The sequence below is a fragment of the Dunckerocampus dactyliophorus genome, chromosome 3 (genome assembly GCF_027744805.1).
Source record: "Dunckerocampus dactyliophorus isolate RoL2022-P2 chromosome 3, RoL_Ddac_1.1, whole genome shotgun sequence".
Lineage (NCBI taxonomy): Eukaryota > Metazoa > Chordata > Actinopteri > Syngnathiformes > Syngnathidae > Dunckerocampus > Dunckerocampus dactyliophorus.
Window position 1 is genome coordinate 17,085,151 of NC_072821.1, and position 23,555 is coordinate 17,108,705.

Below are 23,555 nucleotides of genomic sequence, written 5' to 3' on the forward strand. Positions count from 1 at the left end.
ACAAACATGAACAGTGAAAAAAATGTACAGTTTTATTATGAGACCCTATCATTTTAGTGTAGAATGGTCAGTACCGATACACTGTTATTTCTATGTACACCTTGGAACAAGTGGGCATCAAATACTGAAAATGAAAACAAGAACTGCAGTTTTTAGGAAACACATTCATAGTTCTGAGCAGGAAAAAACAACATGTAAGAATGCATGTGGAGTGTGGGTGGGGGGGTTGAGTCTCCTTTTTTTTTATCTCAATAAGCAAATGTAAGGCTTGAGGCAAGGCAAACAATGTCTGTGTTGTTTGACAACATGTAAACAAACTAAATACAATCAGCACTTTGCATAAAAATACAACATGAGGCAGTTTGAGAGGCAGCTCAACAACAAATTGATATTAAATGTGGACTCTTAATCATAGCCTACCTCTTGACTATGTTTAGCTCCAATTACACTGATTTGACTGGTTAACAGTCTACATCACTTTCTCAATCATATTGCTTTCAATCAGCCAAGTGGCCAGATGTTGGAGTTGGTTCGTTTCTTTTATAACCTGCTTGTGTTTCCCTTTTATGGGGAAAAAAATGTGATTTTCAAAGCAAGGATGGGCATTTGACTTCATTTCCTTGATGGACTGACAAAAAGATTTTTTTTTTTGGAATCTGCCACTGTTGCATTGCACAGAATGATGTCTTGATGCTGAAATATGAGCTTTCAACCATCCTTTACACAGCAAACTAGTTAGGATGGAATCAACAGCGCCTCTGCTGGTTGCAGTCAAGTTGTGCACTTCACGTTGCTTCTAGATTCAATTAACTAATTAATTTCACACCAATATCAGGATTCTTAGCAAGAAATTAATTGATTACGCCAAGCTGTAATACAAAGATACAAATTATGTCTATCTATCTATCTATCTATCTATCTATCTATCTATCTATCTATCTATCTATCTATCTATCTATCTATCTATCTATTTATCTATCTATCTATCTATCTATCTGCAGTATCTGTTGTACTTTTATGAATATGGCTCACAAATAGGGCTTTCGGGTGAAATTTCAGGATGAACCTAAATGCACTAACCTTGACGTGAACTTCATTTGACCTTCTCTAATGCACATGTTCAGCTAGTCAATGTTTCAGTATTTTTTGCACAACTCGCTGTTCTCGAACAAAGGAGCTGAACAACAAAAATTAACAATAGGTGACAAGTTTGTGTGCCTCTCAGTGACACTTCCAGTCAGGAGCTACTGACGATCACTCTAACACGAAAAGCTCAGTGGCTGCTTGCCTCTGAAAACATCCCGTGTGAAACCTTGGTGAGGTACTGTTGTTGAGGGTGTTGTATACTCATGTTCAAGATGTGTGCGGCTCCACTTGTCTCAGTATGTGTTTACGTGCCTGTAGGAGCATGTTAGGAACCCACGGTAGACAATAGCCGGCTAAATATTGAGCCAAAACAGTCTTTATTGGCTAAGGTAGAACCTGCCAATTGTGTTCTGTGTCCTGATTGGCTGTAGACCATTGTCAATCAATCTCCTTCATGACGTTTCCTGTGGTGGTCAATAGTCGCTAGCAAACTAGCTAACTGTGTGAGCTGCTTGCTAGGCGCAAATAAACATAGAAGAAGAAGAAGCTAACCGGCTAAATGAATCTTCGGGACGAGAAGGAGGACGACGGCAGGAGCAATACAGTATGTTTTAACAAGGATACAACAAGTTACAGCCAAATGGTGCCAGGATGAGGCACGGTCAGAGGAGTGAATACACTTCATATTTCTTGTGTCCAACCTAGTAGACTGATCATTAAAATTGAAACAAAATTTTAACTGTGTTTAAAAAAAAGAGAGAAATGTGAGAAAATGTTAAATGAAAATGTTGAAAAGTGTATGTGTATTGTGAGGGGTTTTACAGCCTTAAAACATACATAACAGTTGTAAACAAATAAAGCTGGCTACTTCGCGGATTTCACTTACTGCGGGCTATTTTGGGAACCTATCCCCTGTGGTAAACTAGGGAACATTGTACACATTATTTATCAGGTCTGGGTGACCTCGCCTTTTTTTAACCTCTGACACTTCACCACTTAACCTTGTACCATTTCAAGCTATTCATTGGACTTGAACGACTTGAATTTCAATAAATAACTGGAGAAATTGGGATGTTTTAAAGGTTTTGACCGGCAGTGTATAAACAGAAAGTCAAGTTAAGCTCACCAGTAAAGGTTACAGTGCATTTTAGGTCATTTAGGCTCATGCTGAAATTCCCGAAAGTCCTTAACTTTTTGTGAGTAGAGTAATTGATCATTATAAATGATCTCTGATTATGACTTGGGTGTCAAAATAATTCCTATACTGGAATGTAACGGGGGCAACCGATCAGTCCGAAATAAAAAACAAGCTTTTAAAAAGTATGGTATTGTTCCATCATTTTTAGAGGACAGAAATGACACATAATAATGAAACATGAAATGTCACCAACATGCATGAAAGTGTTAAGTACGAGGTATTAATTGAGGTCGCAGTCATTCATGTTTTTTGGTCTTTTCAGGGGGTTGTTTCACAAAACATGATCAGATTATTTTGAAAAGATATTAAACATGGCAGATGAGATATGCCTTGCCTTGTAAACGATGCCTGTGGTTCATTTCTAGATGTCGAGTTTTCACAACAACAATTCCTTCATGCCTTCTACTTGTGGACAGAAATGAATGTAGCAGCGAGGAATAGGCGAGCTGTTGTCTTTTGTCCCCAGAGAGAGACATGTTGACAAGCAGCTCAAAATGCTTTCTTGAATGATATTCTTCAATGAGAGGTCTGATACCACATTTGATTCCTATTGGGTAATCGTTATATGTCTATATTTCTTTACATATCTAGGAAAGAAACACAAAAGTGAAAAATAAATCATAAATAAAAATCTGTTAATAGCATATCAAATTGAACCAAAAGGACACTCACCATTGAAATAATCTTTGTGACACATTGTATTGTCAACAGCACGTACATATCTATTCATGTCTCTGTGTCAAACTAAAGCTCTTGTAATTACACATTTAATTCTATACTGTATATCCTTATAATATTCCCATATAGACTACATACTGTGTCATTTATAGCTTATATCCTTGAATTTTAAATAAATAACAATAAATTATGTTGATATAAATCTGTTTCTCTCTCTCTCTCTCTCTTATCAAATTTGTGAAAAAAACATGATTTTGCTTTCATGGCCACCCAGTGAGAGGAGGCGGTCTGATGTGCTGCAGAGAGTTGTGTTCTGTGACCAGAAGATGGCAGCAGAGGCAGCAGCATTTCCTCTTCTAGACAGAAGCTCATCCCCGTCAGTCAGTGATGCAAGCATCAAGTGGTCATCACATTGGATGAGTGGATTCCATCCTGTGCAAGAGGCTTTCATGTAAACTGCAACTAAAGTGAGATGGCCTTCTTTATCAGGCAAATGCTTCCACGATGGAGGTGGTCAAGTTTGAGGTGAGTGTTTTAGAGGGCAGTCTCCTTCAGGTCATTGAGGTTTGGCATTCTGGTGCGGGAGGCACGGGTAAAGGTGGGTCCGTTTTGCCCCGGTTTGATGCCCAGCTGTTCGGCTGTGAACTGAGCGCCGTCGGCCCGCTGCAACGCTGACACGTGCCAAGCGGACTCCAGCTGTCCCGGCAGGGGGTAGCTGGCCTTGCGGCTCTTGGCCTGGGAGGAGCTACTCACCCCGGGGTGACCGCGGCTCTCTGCGTGCCCTCGACCCTCAGAGTAGGCTGCTTTGGAGGAGGGCTGAGGGGGGTTGGGGAGAGGAGGTTGGAAGCGCAGGTCTGGAGGAGGAGCAGGGGGTTGCCCTTGGTTTGAGGAAGAAGGGGAGAGGTGAAGGAGCCTACGAAGTGACTTAAGTGGTTGGCTCTGGGAGAGAGAGAGGCAGGGGCAAGACTTGAGTTAGCGTTACACCCAAGTAGGACACGTCACATCAACTTGTCATGGTCCCGCTTGGCTGCATTAGTGCGACATCACAACAAGAAGACATAGTGTAACCCTTAGAGGTGCCACGAGGCACTCACTTCACGAGACAAGACGGTACAGGAGAATGAGACGTGATGAGATTTTAACATTACAATTCAAGTACAATGAAAAAAATATTAAAAATACATGACAATATATCGCAATCTACTAATTTAAGTTCTACTACGTTACACTCACAGTATGACTGACAAAAGGGCTCACTCCATTCATGCCGTTTTTCTATGGAACAAATGTGCCAAGGTGCTGGAGCCTATGCACAGAGTGAACCCTCAAGGTTACTGCCTGACTGGGAGTTGGAGGCGAGAAAAACAGACATGCATGCACATGGCAATATATTGAGGCCGGCAAAATGGTGAAGTTCATTTTCATTTATTGGGCGATTAATTTATGTTTATCATCCCAGGCCTTTGTGAATGAGAAATCGTGTCATGTTTTAATCTCGTGAGACCTTGTGACATCCCTAGTAACTCTATAATGAATTCAACAATGACAATAGAGGACATCCTGTCACGGTCTGTTATTTATGTTCTGGTTTTTGATGTGTTTGTCTTCCTTGCGCTCAATGTGTCACGGTTTGCACATGTGTCTCGCTCTGACCCTTGTGTCTCTTCCAATCAGCTCGCATGTCTAGTCCAGTTGTGGCATGATTTCTAATTATTTTGTGTAGTTACTTCCCAGTTTCCTGTTAAGTCTGGCCGTTGTATGTCTTGTATGGTGAGTCTGCCCCATGCTCGCTCCTATCCTCCACATGCCATTAGTGTTTGGTGTGTTTTGATTTTGTATTTTTGTATCCTTGGTTTCCTCTGTGTTTTTTTTGGTATTAAACATTTTTTGTGCTGCATATTGCTGTTTCCTCTCTGTGCTTCCCTGCATTTGGGTCCAGCCCGCCTTATTGCCAACACGCCCCAATTGCAACACATCATGCTCTAACTATGAAAATATTTGATTCATAAATAAGGAATCCTACTGTGCGGAAATTCACTCTTCACGGTCCACCAATTAACCTTGATAAACAAGGAATTACTGTAGTTGAATAACTTGTATTTCCAGATGAAATATCTCTTCTTGATCTTGAATTTTGTGAAATTAATTTTAAAATAAATTTTGGACTTCTGGTATCGCGCAATGTTTTTTTCCTCTTCCCGACGTAATTTTTGACTGATGCGACTTATACTCCGGTACGTCTGTCAAGGTCATCAGAGTACTCCTATCCACACATGTAGCATGTGATGCGTTGCCTCAGTAAAATCCCTCAATTCTCAGACAGACCTGTAGATTTTTGCACCTTTTTGGTCACTATGAGCCTTGAGGCCATCATTACCAGACAATGAGCGGAAAAGATCACTTAAGACACAAAGCAGTAAAAAAAACACTATCCTTGTCTGCCATTTTCATAAAAGTAAAGGTACTTTGGGAGGAAAACAGAGGGGACAACATGCACTCTAAAAAAGTAAACTATGTACCTGCGAGTGTGAGTCCACTGCTTTGTCAGTTGGCCAGTCATTCACTCGCTCTCTACCTCTCTCCCTCTCTCGGTCTCTCTCTCTGTCTCTTTCCCGGTCCCGGCTCTGCTCCCGTTCTCTATCTCGGGATCGCTCTCGGTTTTTCCGACGGTTACCATGCTGAGATGACGACTTGGAGCTCCTCTGTAGGGACAAATGTTCTTGTGGAGGTGCCTTAGAGGAACACAATTTATTGTTAGTTACATTCCATTTGGCCTAAGTTCTCAAATATAATCTGAAATGTTGATGAGGTGCTGCCAACAAAACATACTATATATACCTGTACAGTATGTGTTTAACTGCTGCATTGTCAAGACCAGTGGTTCCCAAACTTTTCAGAGTCCTGTACCCCTTCACACATTTAACCTGGAGTCATGTACCCCTAATCCAGCACACTTAAATAACATAAATCAGTGTCTGTAAGCATCTTACTCTCAAGTTATTTCCCACCTGCTTGATTTATACTTGTATAATTACCGTATTTTCCGGACTATAAGTCGCACTTTTTTCATGGTTTGGCTGGTCCTGCGACTTGTACTCCAGAGCGACTTATGTATGTTTTTTTTTTCACACTGACAGCCGCAAGAGAGCGCTCCAGCCTTGTGTGCCATATTTGCTACTCCTCTCGCTCCTGTTCCACTGAAAATTTACAATGTAAACATGAACTTATTAAGACAACTGAGGCCCTGTCCACAACAACACAGATATTTTAAAACTGCATATTTTTCAATGCATTTTGGCCTCTCATCCACACGCATACGGAGGTTTTTGTCCTTAAAAACTGAGCTTTTGGAAAACTGCGGCCAGGGTGACGATTTTTTAAAACTCCGGCTTCAGCGTACTCGTGTGGATGGCGAAGACGGAGCTTTTGGCTTGTTGCTGACAGATGACGTAACAATTATGTGCCACTATGTAAGTATAATTTAACACTGCTGCTTTCCAGCATGATGAAATGACTTTTTGTGTGTATAAGAGTAAACATACGCCTACTTTCACTTTACATTGATGAACAAAGGTGCCATTGTGGGCTTTGGAGGATGCTACTTGTATACTGCTGCAGTTTTGCTCACTAAAGGACTAAGACACCCCCTGGCAAGACCTGATCGGACTTCCAGCTGGTAGGCCAGCTTTCACAGGTATGTCATTGTTTTTATTTTTAGGTAGGTGCCAAGGCGATGAATATAGATGACTTTGCGGGTTGTTTAGGCTATAGTTGTCTGAATAACTATATATTACGTTAACATACCACCTATTCACGTTACGTTAACAGGCGCCTATTTATCCTGTTCTCCATTTTATTGTTGTTACTATAACTTGCCTTCAAAGATGAAATGTCTGTTCTTGATCTCTGATTTTATCAAATAAATTTCACCCCAAAAATGCACAATGAAGAGGAAAAAAACATACATAAGTCACACTGGACTATAAGTTGCATTTTTGGGGTGAAATTTATTTGATACATTGAACATTAAAATGTTCAAGAGTTTACATTAAAGGACGTTGATGATGGCCAATTCATTGTTCACAGACCCCTAAAATGCAGCATTAGATCAACATTAGGAAAAGTTGTTTGTGCATGCAATCAAAGAGTAGAGTTTGGATTACTGTTGCTGAAGGGTAGGGTGGGGGAGGCTGCTGTTGCACCATTGGCGAGGGCACCACAGGTAGGACTTTGACAGCTGAGTTGTGCTTGAGGCTGTTCTTGGAGCTAAAGAGGGGGAAAAGACTTTTCTTTATGCTCGGGTTCCTCCCATCCGCCATGTCTGTCTGTAGAACAGAACAGACACAACTTCAACCACACAGCCTCAACCTCGATATCCTGCACAAGATAATCATCAGCAGTTAAGTTTGTGTGCATTTTAACTCTAATAGTAGTGATGGTCGTTGTAGTAGTAGTGGTGAAAGATAATTGTAATACAAATATCCTCAAAACTGTATACTGTTTCACTTGATGGCGGCCATGCTCAAATTTTACACACGAGCTTGCCTGTCCCCTAAAGGTTTGTACTAAACTTTGTAGTGGTTCGGCTAAACGCCCTAAAATTACAATGGGTGTTTTGGAGAGCACATTGAGCTGTTTCAGAAATTTCATTTCAATCAAACTTAAGAGGCCACTTAGGAGTTTAATAACAAAGCCAACATGGGGTCTATTTATCAGAAAAATAATAGCACAAGTAACATAGTAGCGGTGCATGTTTTTACAAAGTTTCAGTGATTTGGGAGTAGAAGCTTACTCAAACAAATACACCACATGGTGTGTAATAAAACTGAATATACTGTATGTTGAGTTAGGAACAAAAAAAGCAGATTAAATTGAAGCAAGATGGCCTGTGCTTAAATCACAGCAAAATGTGGCATGTTTGCTTTTAAACAACATTGTCAGCTTTGTATGTATGTTTGTTGCAAGTTGCAAGTGTGTTGCAGATTGATTTGCCATTTGTTTTGGAGCGCTCTGCGGCCTACAGTTGTGCACTTTAAGTGTTTGCACAGGCAGACTGATGCCTTTGTTGCTCCAAAATAGTACAATTTGCACGCGATATAGCCCATGAATTTGATTCTGTTTTTCATCCCGGATTGAAACATTGCATTACATCACAACACATGACAACATTGAAGAGTTTGCCCCATTTTTCTGTCACATATGTAATTAACCTGGATTTATTTTTGTTACCATTTGTTTCGTCAGGTGTCATGGTAACAATGTAGTATGTTGCCAGCAAATGAAAGGGTCAAGGCCCAATAAACTTTCTTACTATTTGTGTCTTCTTCTTTTTCTTTTTGATGGCTCGGAAGAAGCCTTGTTTTTCCTTCTCTTTGACTGGCTCTGGAGGATTCATCACCATTGCTTCTGCAGCAGTCCTGCAAAGGAAACGTTTCTCATCACCCATGTTTGTAATAGCAAAATTCCATGGTAACTATCAGCCAGCTAAGAGCATCAAAAAGGTAAAAAAAAACAACCCAGCCTCAGATCACTACATCTCTCATGGCAATTTCACATATTTAGCTAATCCTGGCAATTTCACATATTTAGCTAATCCTGTTTTTTAAATTTTAATAATTAAATAATTGAATGTGTTGCATGTGTTTACTCCGACAATAATGCTATTTTTCTTATTCCATTTTTATTCTATGATGGCATTTGATTCCAGTAATTTGGATAATTACACAATTTTCTCCTCTTGCCTATTCCAAACTGTTCCAGAGGGAAAAAAATATTGTTACAAATACAAGTGTACCAGGCAAGTATTAATTTCACAATATGTTTATTTTTGTGGCTGTAGTTGGCAGCGAAATGCATTATCGAGACATGCGTCTTATATTTTTGAATCTCTCAGCGCTAAATGTGTAACCAAAATGTTACAACAACATGTAACAACTTCTCAGTGCCTTCTAAAGGCAGAATATTTCAGCTCCTGTACTAGATCTCATTCAATTGTGCAGGTGTACCGAATGTTGTGGTCAGGGTGCTGTTAAATGTAAAATTTCTCTGACTTGAAAGACCTAAGAGTTCTTTCAGAATGCTCAAAAAAACTTCTCACCAATCAAAGGCGGTCTGGCGTTTGGAGTGGTTGGCCATGGAAACAGGGTTGCTAGGGACAACGGGTACCACTGGTCCTCGACCCTGCCCAACACCCTCATGGAAAGACGAGGAATTATCTGGTCTGGGGGAAGGTACTAAAGCAAAACAAGGACAGAAAAGGAATAATGATCCAAACGATTAAGGTAGGTAAATCCCAAAAGGACAAAAAGCAGTTAATATTGTATGCTTCATTAAACTTAACTTAAAAGCAACAAACATATTTTTTTAAATGAGTACAACAGCAAAAATATTTTTTATTTTTTAATAAAAAAATGTTTCCACACAAAAAAGTCCACACTGATCCAAACATAAGACCGTTGTTTTGTTTTCAGACAAAATCAAAGGCAAAGCAGAAGACAAAATTAATTATGTTTTCAATATCAGTGAAATAACAGCTGGTAGATTGTAATTTAAAAAATGATAAGATAAAATTATATTTCTTAGCTGCTTCATTGATCATCATTAAAATTAATTAAATTTAAAATTAAAATTACCATCCTCCTCTGTTGTTTTCTAACTTGCCCAATCTTTGAGGCACTTTTTTCCAGCCACTGTCTGTCTGTCATGGCAGCATCTCTCCAGGTGTGTGTGAGTGACAAGAAGAAAAGCTCTGACTCACGGGGAGAGTCATTTGGCGCCACCTGCCAGTTTGCTTGTATAAATCTCTAGGCCCCAAACATTAGACAAAATGCCTTTTTCAGACATTTTGTAAAGGAAGAAAACAGTATGTTATGTTTAGCTCAGCACTAAACTATAAAAAAAATGAATTTCCTTTTGAAAATCTACCTAACTTTTCCTAAACTAGCATTTGGGTTTTTAAAAAAGTCAGTTTCAGGGGACTACAGTGACTTTGTGCACGTATTTATGTTGGAGTTTTTGCTTAATTAATTATAATAATAATACATGGATTATTTAGTATTTAGTTTGTATTATTAATATTATTACCTCTGTAAAAGCTACCAACTCTCCTTGGCATAGACTCAGTGAATATCATCCGGTTCTCCTTGGAGGACACTCCTTCCTCCCCATGAGGGTCATGATACATGCCCACCTAACAAACACACATTCACAAAAATAGACATAAGACAAGACAATAAAGAGTCCACTAATCCAAACAGAAAGTCAAGCAAACCAGCTGCGTATACTCTCTTTTCAAGAAAAGGAGAAGTCAAACCTCATTTTTAGGGCGCTGTGTGTGAAAAGCAGCAGTGTTGTCCCTTGTAGAGTCTTTGATGGGGGCACAAGGGTGGCTCATGTCTTTAGGGGATTGTTCGTTCTGTTGAGAAAATGGACACATGGCGGTCAAAGCACCATAAAGCAATGATAGCGACCCCAGCAACACAGACGGTGCCTGCACTAACCCTGCTCATGCCGTCAGTGCAGTCCTCCCTCGAGGAGCTCACAGAGTGCCCGGTGAGGGCGGTCCGGTGCTGGAGCTGTGGTGAAAGGAGCTGCAGACTACTGGCCCGTGTCGGAATCGCCTGCCCGGGTGGGGGCAAGCCTGCCATCCCGGATTCTACACCATGAGGCCGGTGGCGCTCTCTCCTTACATACATGGAGTGGCGTTGAGGCCGTTGCTGAGAGGAGAAGGGGGACGTATAACCCAGGCCGTAATGGTAGGATTCATGTGGGGAGGGAAGGGTGTGAGTGGAGGGCATCCCCGCACCCCCTGGGTCTAAGAGCTCTGGAGCCTTAGCCTCCTCTGTTGATGAGAGTGGAGATTTATTGCACATTTTCAATATCAACCATCATATCTTCACTATGTCAAACTATTATGTTCTGTTGCTCAGTAAAAGGAGCAGTAAAGAAGATTTGTTTCTTGGCTCCCCCAGAGCTTCAAACTCAAATTTACTACTTTGGTAAATGCAAATACAGTAGTAAACACACATATTTTGCATGCCTTTGGAATAATATTGTAATAATAACAAAAGCAGTCTGATCATAGTATGATGCAATGTTTGGACAAGAACGGCACAAATGTGTTAGTAACCAACATTTGCACAAATACAACAAAAGAGCTGTCTAGGCTGGTCTGCTAATATTATGGACGATGAAAGTATTAAAAATGTTCAAAAAAATCAAGTGTGTGAAAATAAGTAGGTGATGTTTTTAAAAGCAAAACAACAATCCACCTTGCAATTTGCAATATTAAATACAGACTAATTAGTCAATTGCAAAATGAAAATGTACAAATTATCATCTTCAAGGAGTATTGTAAAGTAAAACACAGTATCCCTTTTATGCCTGTATTTGGCAAGACCCCAGACATTTTGCCCAGCACCAAGCAGCTGTGCAAATTCAAGCAATTCTCTTGAATGCTAGCTCCAGAAGCTAACATTCTGAACAAATATTTTTTAACATAATGTCATACGTATGTGTTCAACCTACCCGGAGCCAAAGATTTATGTCTGGATTTGTGTCTGGAGGACGAGTCAAGCGTGCTGCTCTCCATGCGGACGTTTCCACTGCTACGGGAGGCGGGGCTATGCCCGGAGCGATCGCTGTGGCGTGCTGAGGGGCTGCCAGGAGGTACCCCCGGTACCCCTGAAGAGGTGTTGAGGTCGAGACAGCTTGCAGGGAAAAAACGGGCGCTGGGTCCAACCGCTGCTGTCGTGTTGGAGTTTGGGTCGTCATGGTGAAGTCGGCCATCGCTAAGGTTCCCTACAGATTTGGCATCACTCAGAGCGCTATGGCTCTTGGACAGGCTCAGATAAGAGGCCGAACTCTTGGAGGAGGATGACATGGATCCATGGGCAGAGTCGGCCATGCTGTGGGAGTGTCTGCCATGTTGTTTCTCTCCTCCTGACTGTAAGGTATTGGTCTTGTTCTCCAGGAAAGTGTGGCGTCCACCTTGCTGCTGCTGTTGTTGTTGTTGAGAGCGAGAAGTGCCGGGCGGCTTGCTGAGGCCATATTTAGCTCCGTGTCCCTGTTCTGACACCTTAGGCGAGGGTACCAAATTGAAATCAAACTCTGTTTTATTTTTGGCTTCTTTTGGACTGAGGAGGTGCGGCAGGTTGTTATTGGCCAGATCTTTGCTGGATGAGGCAGAGCGATTGAGGGTCTGGGACAGGTACTGACTTTTAGGATGAAGCGTTGGACTCAAACTCGACTGGGGTTTGTTACCATTTAGAAAACTCTCGTTGCCAAGGTGATGGAGGTCTCCATGGCGTGGGAGACTTGAACATTCTTTGCTGTTGGAGCGACGTTGGCTTGAGGTCTTACTGTGACTCCTGATGGGACACACACACACACAAAGATCAGTTGGTTTACTGTGTATTTGTCTATTTGGCCACTTGGGGGCAGCACAACAAGCTGAAAGCGCAACGCAGCGTTATTTTGACGTCATCATTCATTCATTCATCATTGTTATTGGACATATTCCAGCTACATTTTTATGTCTACCAGCTCTTGAGGAAAAACACTGCCTGACAACTGAACAGCTATCTTTTTAAGGCTGCTCTTTACAATACCATAATAAATAGGAGGGGCGATCATGCTGTTTAGAAAGAAGAAAGAAAGAAGATGAAAACTTGCAAAATATTTGTAAAGTCCATCCATTTTCTACACTTCTTGTCCTTACCAGGGTCACAGGTATGCTGGAGCCTATTCCAGCTAACTTTGGGCGAGAGGTGAGGCACACCCAGTAAAATATTTTTTGTAAAATATTGGTATTTATGTGACAAGATTAGATGTTTCTAAAAGTATACTGACAAACTTTCTTTTCTCACTATAACTCACGCACAATGAACATATAGGATTAGATGAAACAAAAAAGGCTTGCACACACTGGAAAAAAGTAAATTATTCTGGTATACTATAATATTAATTATGATTTAAAAATCTTATGTTAACCAAAAATTGCTCTTGAAACTGCTAAAATACAAATAAGTCTTGTGATTTACTACAGTGTGTATCTGGGGTTAAAATATAAGTGTTTAAACGGTTACCATATAGAGGGTTAGATTAATTTAATTAATAAAAAATAATCAGGATATACCAGCAACGTGGGGTTTAGGGGTCGCCACAGCAAGTCAATCACAGTTTTTATGACGGATGCTCTTCCTGACACAGCCCTCCCATTTATCAGGGCTTGAGAGCGGCACTGAGTGTTGGAGCCTTGGCCGGAAATTGAACCCGTGAAGCCGGCACGAAAAAGCAGCAACATGTACCATTACACCACCGGCGCAAACAAAATGATATAAGAATACAATACAATATTATTTCAATATAACATCTCTGCAGTGTGAAATAAGATGTGTTGCTGACACCTTGTAGGGACTGTGTTCTCTCCATGATGGTGTGTTTTCCTCTTAGAGGAGCGTGAAGGGTTGGGCGAGGCCACCGAGGACCTCTCTCTCTCCACCTGCCTCAGAGGCTGGAAGGCTGGATGATTCAAACTCTGCTCGGTCAGATAGCGTTCGGTCGGGTTGAGAAGCAGCAGGTTCTGATGGGAGAGAATATGCATTATTCAAAGTGGAAGTACAGTATGTTCTATTGGTAGGGGTGTCACGAGATGAGACGATACACAAGATTGGGTCTATGAAAACGACACGAGATGTAATTTTAACATTACTTTAAAGTAAAATGAAAAAAATAAAACATATATGACAATATATTGCAATTTACTAATTAAATTTCTACTACGTTACACTGTTCTGCATTGTGTGTATGCTAGCCGCTAGCGGATGCTAGCCACTAGCGGATGCTAGCAGAGACTGTATGACAAAAGGGCTCACTCATGCTGTTGTTCTATGGAACAAACGCGAGGCAAACAGACACGCAGGCACATGGCAATGTATTGAGGCCGGGAATATGATCTACTTCTTTTTCATACTAATTAGTTAATTAATTATCGTCCCGGTGGTAGTGCCCATGAGACCGTCTTTTTCTGAACCACGTTTTAATCTCGCGAGATCTTGTGACACCCCTATCTATTGGTGTAGCAAACAGGAAGAAGAGTACAATACTGTACAATACACACTCACAAGACACAAAACTAGGTAAGCTTGCACAATCCCAATGAGATTTACATGAAAAAAATGTGCCTTTAAAAATATAGTATTGCTCAGTTATAAACAGGTCCCGCTGCTTACAATCCATAGGGGGCATAAGGGTATAGTATCTGGGGTTTGGTCCTGTGATTAACTGGGGTGTAGAGTCTCTCACCCAAAGTCAGCTGGGATAGACTCCAGCTCACCCAGATGAAGAAATGGGGTTGCTAGGATATGCTGTGAAGCATTATCCGGTGTTACAGTCCTCAAATAACTATATTTCTTCTTTCATCTTTGAACTTTCACATGAAATTCTTGAGGGAATTGCAATTTTCAAGTGAAGAATACTACTAGCGGTGTAAAACTCAGCTGCATCTTACTGAGATGGAGGCCTCATGTTTTTGTCACTCTCCTAAGGTAGGTTACAAACAGAATCAGTGTAACCCGCCCTGTTTCGCACCTGCCCGCACCGGGGCTCGAAAACAGGACCTTCGTAATGGGAGGCGAGGGCGCTGACCACGTGACTAAAAGCCCGGACTGTCCGCCGTGTGTTCAGCGCAGCTCTTGAGGCAGAGGGAGTGAGGTTTACCAACGTACACTCGCACAGCCCCACTGGCTGGCATCTGTTACATCAGTACAATGCAGTCTGTTGCTACACCACCGCAAACTACAACCCCAATAATAATCATACTGTTGAATTAATAACCTTTTTACAGTGTCCACCAATCAAAATGATTCATGTTTTTAAAGGCAGAATTTTTGATACCGCACTTGCATTGGATCTAATTAGATTGTGCATGTGTCTGGTGACTATAATTGGGCATGCTGATGCATATTTTAGAGGACAATATCAATTATAATTTTACCTTCATAAGATCCAACATCAAACCACTTAAAATGCCTTGGTACCTTCTCTCCAGTGTCTGAGGGTGCGTAACTGAGGGAAACTGAGACACACACATACTGAACATTAAACCTTGACAACGACTTTGATTCTGCATCTCTCCTGAGTGTAAAAAACACAAATTCAGTCTATATCGCTGTGACACAAACAAGTACAATCTGCTGTACATACACAGTCATTCGTACAAGGCCTTGTGGGACATTTTCTCCTGCTGTTTGTTACCCTGAGCACTAAAGATCTATCTCATGAGTCATAGCAGTGTGGAGAAGGGAAAGCGCGTGAGAGATTGAGAGAGCGAGAGAGAAGGAGAGAGAGAGAGAGAGGAGTCTTAGATAAATACACTTTAAAAGAGAAGAGGAAGAGGGGGAGCAGGAATGATATAGACAAAAGTACACAAAAGATCAACAATGAATGTATTGTACCCTGATTCCATGAAAGCGAGGGTTGTTGTAGAAGAGTTTCATCTGCTCTGCAGGAAGCGGTCCCAGGACCTTCTGAATAGTGAATAGCTGCAGATAAAGAAAAAGAGACTCATCGGTATTAATATCGTGATAGATGGTGTGGAACTTGCAGCACAAAAAAGAGATGAGCCTTGTGTCAAACCCCTGCTGTTCATTGGGGTTACGTTCCAAGACCTCCCACGATTGGGGAAAAAAATGCAGCAAATGAATACACCCATAAAAAACCCTAAAAATGGCTATTTACCAAAACCTTATAATATACCTCTCACAGTTATTAAAGTCATTTTAAATTCAGTTTTACACATGAAAGGGACTGTATGTGGTAGGTTCCTTCAGCTGCCCTGAGGGCGCCAACATTCAAAAGCACTGTTAGCATTATATCCGGCCTCTTCCTGCTTTGAGTGCACCGACGTAATGCACACTCACATTAGTTATGTTTGTTGTCAGCTAATGATAGCAATTTGGCACAGTTTAGCTGCTAACATTAGCTATCAGTGAACATATAGCCTATCATAACAACCTTACTGCAGATTGTTGATCGCCTCTTTGAGACTGCTTGTGTGTGGGTGTACGCACTACGGAAATGTACGTGTATAACAGCAGACGTGAGCGACAGCCATGAATACCAGTTATTTTAATCGGGCTGAATGAAAACTCACCATCATTTTTATGTAGTTTAATTCGGAATTGTGAAAAATAGAGACTTTTTTGGTACACTCTGTTCTTCTAAACCACTCTTTGTAACATGAGCTAGCCGGCATTGGTGTTCTTATATTTTTTTTATTTTAAAAAATTCCAGGCAGTCCCTTTAGGAACAATTACAGGCAAACAGTATCCAGTATTGTACCGAATACGTGCAGTTGCACACATCATGTTTTGTCAAAGCATCTTCCTGCAGGAAAATATTGAGTGAGTTGACTTGCTCCTTCCTTCTGGATTTACAGCAACAGCACTCTTTTTCCCGCCATCAAAACACTTTTTATTTACCAGTAACTAAAAATAACACTTTTATTTATCATGATTTATTTTTATTTTATTTGTAATTAATAATTATAATTAGGCAAATAAGCGGGGATCTACTGTACTTTTCATTTTTTGAACACTGACCCCTGTGACTTGGATTTACTGCTACCTAGCGGTGAAGGTAAATATTGCAACAATGGCTTGAAGAAGTCAGTACAGTGGAACCTTGGATAGCGTCATTAATTCGTGACTCTAACCAAAACGGATGTTAACTAAATCAAATTTCCCATAACAAATAATGTCAATCAAATCAATCTGTTCCAGAAAGACAAAAATGTTAACACAAAACACGTTTTTATAGTTTTACAATGATTGTTTTAAATGCAGAAAGCAATTCCAAATGCATATAAATGATGAATTAAAGGGATAAATGAACTTTTACGGTTACTTTGACCGTCATTGAAGATGTGATTCTTGACGGGACTGAAAACAGGAATGTGGTGGTGGTCACATGTTCAATGAAGGTAAACGTCAGATTCACTGTTTATTTATCCCTTTCCGTCATGTTTTATGCATGTAAAACTATTATTGTAAAACTATAAAAACTAGGGGTGGTCCGATCGATTGGCCACTGATCAGTATCGATCCCGATACTTGCTTTTAAACGCTGATCCCCTTCGCCGATCAGCTCCACCTCCATTGCAGCAGCCAGCCTACAGCGATCGTCTCCTGCCCACTTTCCCTTCACAAAGCCAAAACAAACATGTCTGTGGTGTGGGACTTCCTGTCGTTGTGCGAGCGATATAAGTTTTGCACACTGCAAAACACGCCTTAAAGCTCTTTAGTTTGGTGCGGCATTTGGGGGGCGGCTTGCGATGTGGGCCACGCACCCGTGACAGCCTGAACAGTGGTTGGGTTTGTTGGACTGGAAGGCCGGCCGTCGTCGGCGGTGGAGGAAACCGGGTTTTCCGAGTGCTTGGGGTCCTGCTGGAGCGCCATCAAGCTGCTCTTGCATCCAAAGTCATATGTTATTGTATGTTATTGTATGCATTTGTCCATATGTTTTTATGTTTTTGTCCAAATTTTATGGTTCCCCTTTCATATCATATAGCCCAGGGGTCACCAACGTGGTGCTCGTCGGCACCAGGTAGCCCCCCACGACGACATGAGGCGCCTACAAGCCTGCTTTTCATTCAGGTTTTCAGTTAATAATGTGAGAACACTAGAAAGAAATGCATTCTGTAATACAAAATGTGAGTTTTTTGTTATTGTTCTGGTAAAACAAACATATTTGCTGTGTTTGTGTTGAACTAAGCTATGAAAATAAATGTTTTTTTTATGTTTTTTATTTAAAAATTTACAATTGTGTGATCGGACGCTGTATCGGTATCGGCCGGTTAACATTTTTCATCTCAACTGCTAATGACATCATATACGGTAGACGTAACGTCCAGTTGTGGTTGCCATTTTGTTTAGCTAGCTAATAGCATGCTAACAAGGAAGGATGTTTTGTGATACAAAATACAAAAACACAGTTGGACTCAAGTAGTGTATTAAGAAAAGCACAAGACACGCGACATATTGTACGCTAACCAAGGCAAAATTGTGGTGTAAATTTTTTACGTTAACCGAAAAACACGCTAACCGGGGCTGTAGTTTAAAAATGGCTGCCATTTCTGTAACTGGACTGAGCCATTTCAATCATCCCTATCGAGAGAGCCAGTGTTTTTTTCTGATAAAAGTAGGATAATATGGAGACACAACATATTCTGTTAAAGTGATTATAAGCAAATTAAAAGAGAATTATGGTAATTACATTCATTTCATACACTGAAATAAGCTTTATTGAAAAGAATTTTCCAATAATAGATGGATAGCTGAGCGAATGGGTCACACCAACCTGATCAATCTCACTTTCCCCTGGAAACAAGGGCTGTCCATCACTTAGCTCCCCGAGGATGCACCCCACTGACCACATGTCCACTGCCTTGCCATAGGGAGCCCTGACATGAGAAGAAAATGTGCCACATCGTTAACAGCACATTATGACCTCAAACACAAAATGAAGGCGATGCTGCTGAAAATGACGAGGAGAGCGTAAAGAATAGTGTGACGGTAATGGCACTGTTGTTGTTGCTCGTGCAATAAAAAGAGAGATGCTGTGCTACTGAAGGCGATGGTTATAAAGCAAATTGTCATTTGTGAGGGAGTGGAGATGAGGAGTGTGGTGAGAAATGGTGAGCGATCTGGCAGCATCCAAGCAGAGGTGGTGTTGGAGGGAGAGAAGATTTGAGGGGGCGGCTTTCAAACGGCGTCTCAATAAATGTTGCAGGGCATTTTTACTAAATCAGGCAAGCACACCGAGGCTGCATTGACTTCAGCTGTCTCTGAGCTAGACTGCATGGACGCTCACTGCAGCAAACAATTTCAATTAAACGCAATATACTAGAGCTGCAAACACGTCACAAATACGATCCCATCTTGTGTGTGTGTTCTTGAGCTCGATCTTTATGCAGTTAATAAGGAACAAAGATTAACATAATTGTGGAGCTCAATCTTGCACAAAAGCACTCCGTAAAACTGCCAAAATAAGACCATTCAGACCTGCACCACATGTGAACAGCTAGGGCCTAGGATCAGTACAATCCAACAAGCAAAACAACTGATCTGATGAGCTCCATCCTTTTTCTATACCGCTTGTGTGGTCATTAGGGTCATGAGTGAGCTGGAGCCCATCTTGAGCTGACTTCGGGCGAGAGGCGGGGTACACCCTGGACTGGCCGCCAGCCAATTGCAGGACGCAGAGTACCCAGAGAAAATCCACATGGGGAGAACATGCAAACTCTACACAGAAACGGAAATTTTAATCAAGGATCTTCTGACTGTGCGGCCACATGCTCTGCCTCACCTACCTCCCCTGACCACGTCACTGGTTTGCGACTAGTCTAACATTTGTGTTCAAGAAGTCTGCATAATTGTATCCTGGAATGCTACTGTATATACAGTATCAGTTGAACCTCACCAAATAAGCCTTCATTGGTTTAACAATATGTTTATTATTGAGGTTGTTACTTAACTACATCATTGCTGAAATTTGGCCCCTCTTCTGTAGCCAAAGAAAACAACCAAAATATACAATTGTGTATATTTGCGCCACATAAGGCACATATTAAATCATTATTGAAGACTCCATTCCATCCATATGCTTACCCCAGCAGTAGCTCAGGTGAGCGGTACCACCTGGTGGCCACATACTCAGTATAGTTGGCATCTGTTCCTTCTGACAGGTTACGTGCAAAACCTGAAACAAAGCAACAAAGACGTTACAAATCAGTGGGGGGGTTTGCATGCCAGCGAAAAATGTAACGAAGAGGGTAAAGTATAAATCAACACTCCTTTGGGCAGCTAGAGCAGGGGTGTCCAAAGTGCGGCCCGGGGGCCTTTTTGTGTAAGAGTGCTCATTTTTCTTGGCCTACTCCACGTTGTAGAAATAAAATAGAAATTTAAAAAAACAACAGCAAAAATGGGAACAACAGAGCAAAGAGATACAATGTAAAGACAAAAATCTGAAATGTTGATAACTCAATAATTTAACTTAAAAATAAAATATAGCTTTGCCTTTACGTTTACAGTACATAACAATATTTCAAAATTAATTATTTTTGTCCAAAATGTAAAACAATATAAAAAAATCTATAATATATATATATATATATATATATATAAAATATCTAAAAATGTATTTATAAAAATATGTATGTACTATATAAATATATATCTATAAATAATAAATATATAACTGCATCAAAGGATGCGAGAGGGTCCTCAGTGGAAAAGGTTTGGACAAACCCGAGCTAGAGTCACAACATGATCACATGGTCAAGACGTCATTCTGCATCTCAGTCGTCATATCGAGCAACCATGCAACACTTACAGATTAAGTTGAGGTACGATGACAAATGATGATGTTCAGAATCTTGTTCAAATCAAATAGTGTTTCGTCAACAGTAAAAGTTTATTCGATTTCTAAGCGACCTAACAAGAAAATAGTAATAAGAGCCCCAAATCTAAAGACACCTTTTTAAAATATACTGTGTTACCATGTGACAAAAAAGACTTCCATGCTAAAGACTCACCAAAGTCACATAGCTTGAGAACATCCTCAGAGCTGATGAGCAGGTTCTCTGGTTTGATATCTGGAGTGGGCGATCCAAACACAAATATGTATATAACTCACCAGTGCCACTGTGGCACTCACACTATTGCAACGAGGCATCAAAATGTGACATTCATATAAATGTTCAATGTGGAACAAAGGTGGTCAGCTACGTATGTTTAAATATGTACACTGTATTTGTTTGGCTCGTTGAGTTTAACACGCTTCAAATGAGATTACACATAAATTCATCCATAAAGATTCTTCAGACGTGAGGGAGATTAATCCAGCAGTCCTTCATCCCGGATTTAAAATCTCAACGCATGCAGCATCATCTGTACTTCAGGGTCACACAGAGGCTGGAGCGTATCTCATTCACACTTTTGTGAAATAAACAGAAACTCTTTCACCTCTGTGCACAATCTCATTCTTGTGACACCAGTTGATGGCTTTGATAAGCTGGTAGATGTAGCTTCTGACTTTATCAGGCGGTGCACCATTAGGCAGTTCCTCCAGCAGCTCCAGCATGTTCTGCAATGCACATTCAACAATGTAACATGAAATCAGATCTGCACACAAAAACGTCTATTATTATCTTCTCTCTTTGCAAAAACAATCACAAAGATTCATGTGAGGAAAACACTGATCAAGAAACTATGTCAAAGGGACAGGGCATGGGCAAATTTGTCTTTTTCTGACATTTTTTTCAGAAATTTAATGCATAATTCCTCTTGAGGTGGCTGTAATTGTTCAGTATGGTGTTGAACCATATCAGAATTAGCCTTGATAGAGGCCTGTGCTGTGCTGTGCTGTGCAGAATGCCCTTCTAGTTTTATTGAAGAATGTGATAAAAACAATGCGGGAACACAAGGCTAAAATGACTTGAATATGAAATTAAAAATAAAATCATGAAATAACCACTTGGCTGAATCCCCTGACAACACAGTGGAGGATACCATTATTCCCCAACAACAAAGTTCATATGTTGCCATGGTAATGCTTTCTAATGCGTAACAGAGCAGTCGCAACGTCCTGAAATGTTGCAGCACTGTGAAAATGTTCACATCATACATTCACAGGTAGAACGTGCGCACCCTCTCGACGTATTCAAAGACGAGGTAGAGCTTCCCCCTCCGGCGAAAGGCTTCCTTCAACTCCACGATGTTTTCCTGCTTTAGTGTGCGAAGCATCTTCAGCTCACGAAGGGTCGTCTCCTTGACCTCCTCATTTTCTGTGTGGGGGAATTAAAACACAAGAGATGACGCTGACGCTCAGCTTCTCATCTCTTTGCCTCTTTGGCGCGTTCCCCTGCTCACCTTCGCTGTCTTTGAACTTCTTAATGGCCACAAGCTCATTGGTTTCCTGTCACAAACAACCAAAAGTGACATTATCACCAAAGATAGATACACAATTGATACAGAGTATATAGAAATTGAAACTTGTCATGATTGGAAATAATTTCCCATCATTTGTACTGGCTGACGATGGTCCTGCCAACTCTCCCTGTCCTTCCTTTGCAACATCTGTTGCCATGGAAACAGAATTGTGACTATGAATGGTATATTTTTCAACTTGTAAGTGAGAGAATACTGTAATTTTCCTGCCTTCCCTATAAAAACAATTTGAAATAGTGGGATATCTAAGATACAGTAGATACTGTAGATAGCCAGATAGACAGATAGCCAGAGAGATAGATAGATCAATAGATAGATAGATAGATAGATAGATAGATAGATAGACAGATAGATGTGTAAAACCAGTAAAGAGAAGAGAAAAATATTAAATTGTATTTCCAATATCAACAGGGCAATTATTCCACTGCAGATCACCCACACACAGAGAAAAAAACAAAAGATAAAACATCACATGTTGGCATAGTTAAGATGTATTGTTGGTCCCTTCAGCTTCTTGTAGGCTGCTTCAGTAACCTTGCTGAAATCTACAAGCTGGTCTAGTTCCAGATTCAGACCTTCAAAGTGGCTTCGGTGCTCCACAAGCTGATGTGCTCAGGATTTAACACATCCCACATTTGTTGAAACAGCTCGCCCGGAGGAAATGTACAGACCTCTTCACTAGGGACCTGTTTTTTTTTTCTTCTGCAAGCATGCTAATTTTACAATAGATCAATGGGTGCTTGTTTGTCAAAAAAAAAATGTTAAATGTGTTTTTAGAAGGTTAAATTTTTTTTTTTTTTTTTACAAGGAGTTCTTAAACTGTGCATTTTTCCACTTGTGCCCAACTATACAGTAATAATAATTAAAAACTGTCTTTGTCGTTCTTAAGAAACGTTCTTAACAACAGACATAAAGGTTCCCTATTATGCATATCTAACAGTAATATATGCTTGGCCCTAGTTTATGAGCACCAAAATCTATCATCTCCCTCACTTGTTTGCTCCATATTTGAGACAAGAGGCAGTGAAACGGTAATTTCTGAAGTTCTGGTAATGAACAAAAAACCTCCGTCGTCGTGGACATGATACCACCTCTGACCCGCTCCCACCCTGAGCGCAAGCACAACATTCAGGTGCACACCAATATCAACTTGCAAGTAAATATTCATATTTCCTCTCATTTTCACTGTATTACAGATGAATGCTTGAACAATAAATAGCAACTGTTATCTCTAACCACCCTGTTTCTGTCCCCAGCTTCTGGAAGGCCTCTTTGGTGGCATCATATACACCTTAAAATGAAACCACATCATGTGAATTCAACAATCATAAGATGTCATGTCATGACTGTTGTGCACAATTATTTATTTAAATTATTAATTAAATCTACTACAGACCAGTAATGACTAGCCTGTCATCACACCTAACAGCTTAATCATTATCATTATCATCATAAGTTGAGTTCGATATAAAAGAGTGGTCCACCCATCCATTTTCTTCCGCTTATCCGGGTTCGGGTCGTGGGGGCAGCAGCCTAAGTAGGGAAGCCCGGCCACCTCCTCATAAAACCGTCATCATAAAACAGTG

General features: G+C 40.6%; 1 protein-coding gene across 3 annotated transcripts in view; it reads right to left on the bottom strand.

Moving 5' to 3' along the window:
- Positions 1–18: 18 nt before the first annotated feature.
- The window catches only part of cdkl5 (cyclin-dependent kinase-like 5), a 52,429-nt gene continuing 28,892 nt past the window's right edge, over positions 19–23,555 (bottom strand). For all 3 annotated transcript variants that reach the window (XM_054771130.1, XM_054771133.1, XM_054771132.1), the window contains 18 exons: positions 21,892–21,937; positions 21,670–21,806; positions 20,986–21,106; positions 20,556–20,615; positions 19,630–19,720; positions 18,320–18,422; positions 15,418–15,504; positions 14,958–15,038; positions 13,369–13,544; positions 11,489–12,330; positions 10,462–10,802; positions 10,275–10,376; positions 10,046–10,151; positions 9,060–9,195; positions 8,274–8,379; positions 7,126–7,287; positions 5,482–5,694; positions 19–3,901 (listed from right to left, as the gene is read on the bottom strand). In XM_054771130.1, coding sequence (XP_054627105.1) covers positions 3,497–3,901; positions 5,482–5,694; positions 7,126–7,287; positions 8,274–8,379; positions 9,060–9,195; positions 10,046–10,151; positions 10,275–10,376; positions 10,462–10,802; positions 11,489–12,330; positions 13,369–13,544; positions 14,958–15,038; positions 15,418–15,504; positions 18,320–18,422; positions 19,630–19,720; positions 20,556–20,615; positions 20,986–21,106; positions 21,670–21,806; positions 21,892–21,937 — 3,315 coding nt within the window. In that variant the 3' untranslated portion in view covers positions 19–3,496. The remainder of the gene's footprint in view (positions 3,902–5,481; positions 5,695–7,125; positions 7,288–8,273; positions 8,380–9,059; positions 9,196–10,045; positions 10,152–10,274; positions 10,377–10,461; positions 10,803–11,488; positions 12,331–13,368; positions 13,545–14,957; positions 15,039–15,417; positions 15,505–18,319; positions 18,423–19,629; positions 19,721–20,555; positions 20,616–20,985; positions 21,107–21,669; positions 21,807–21,891; positions 21,938–23,555) is intronic.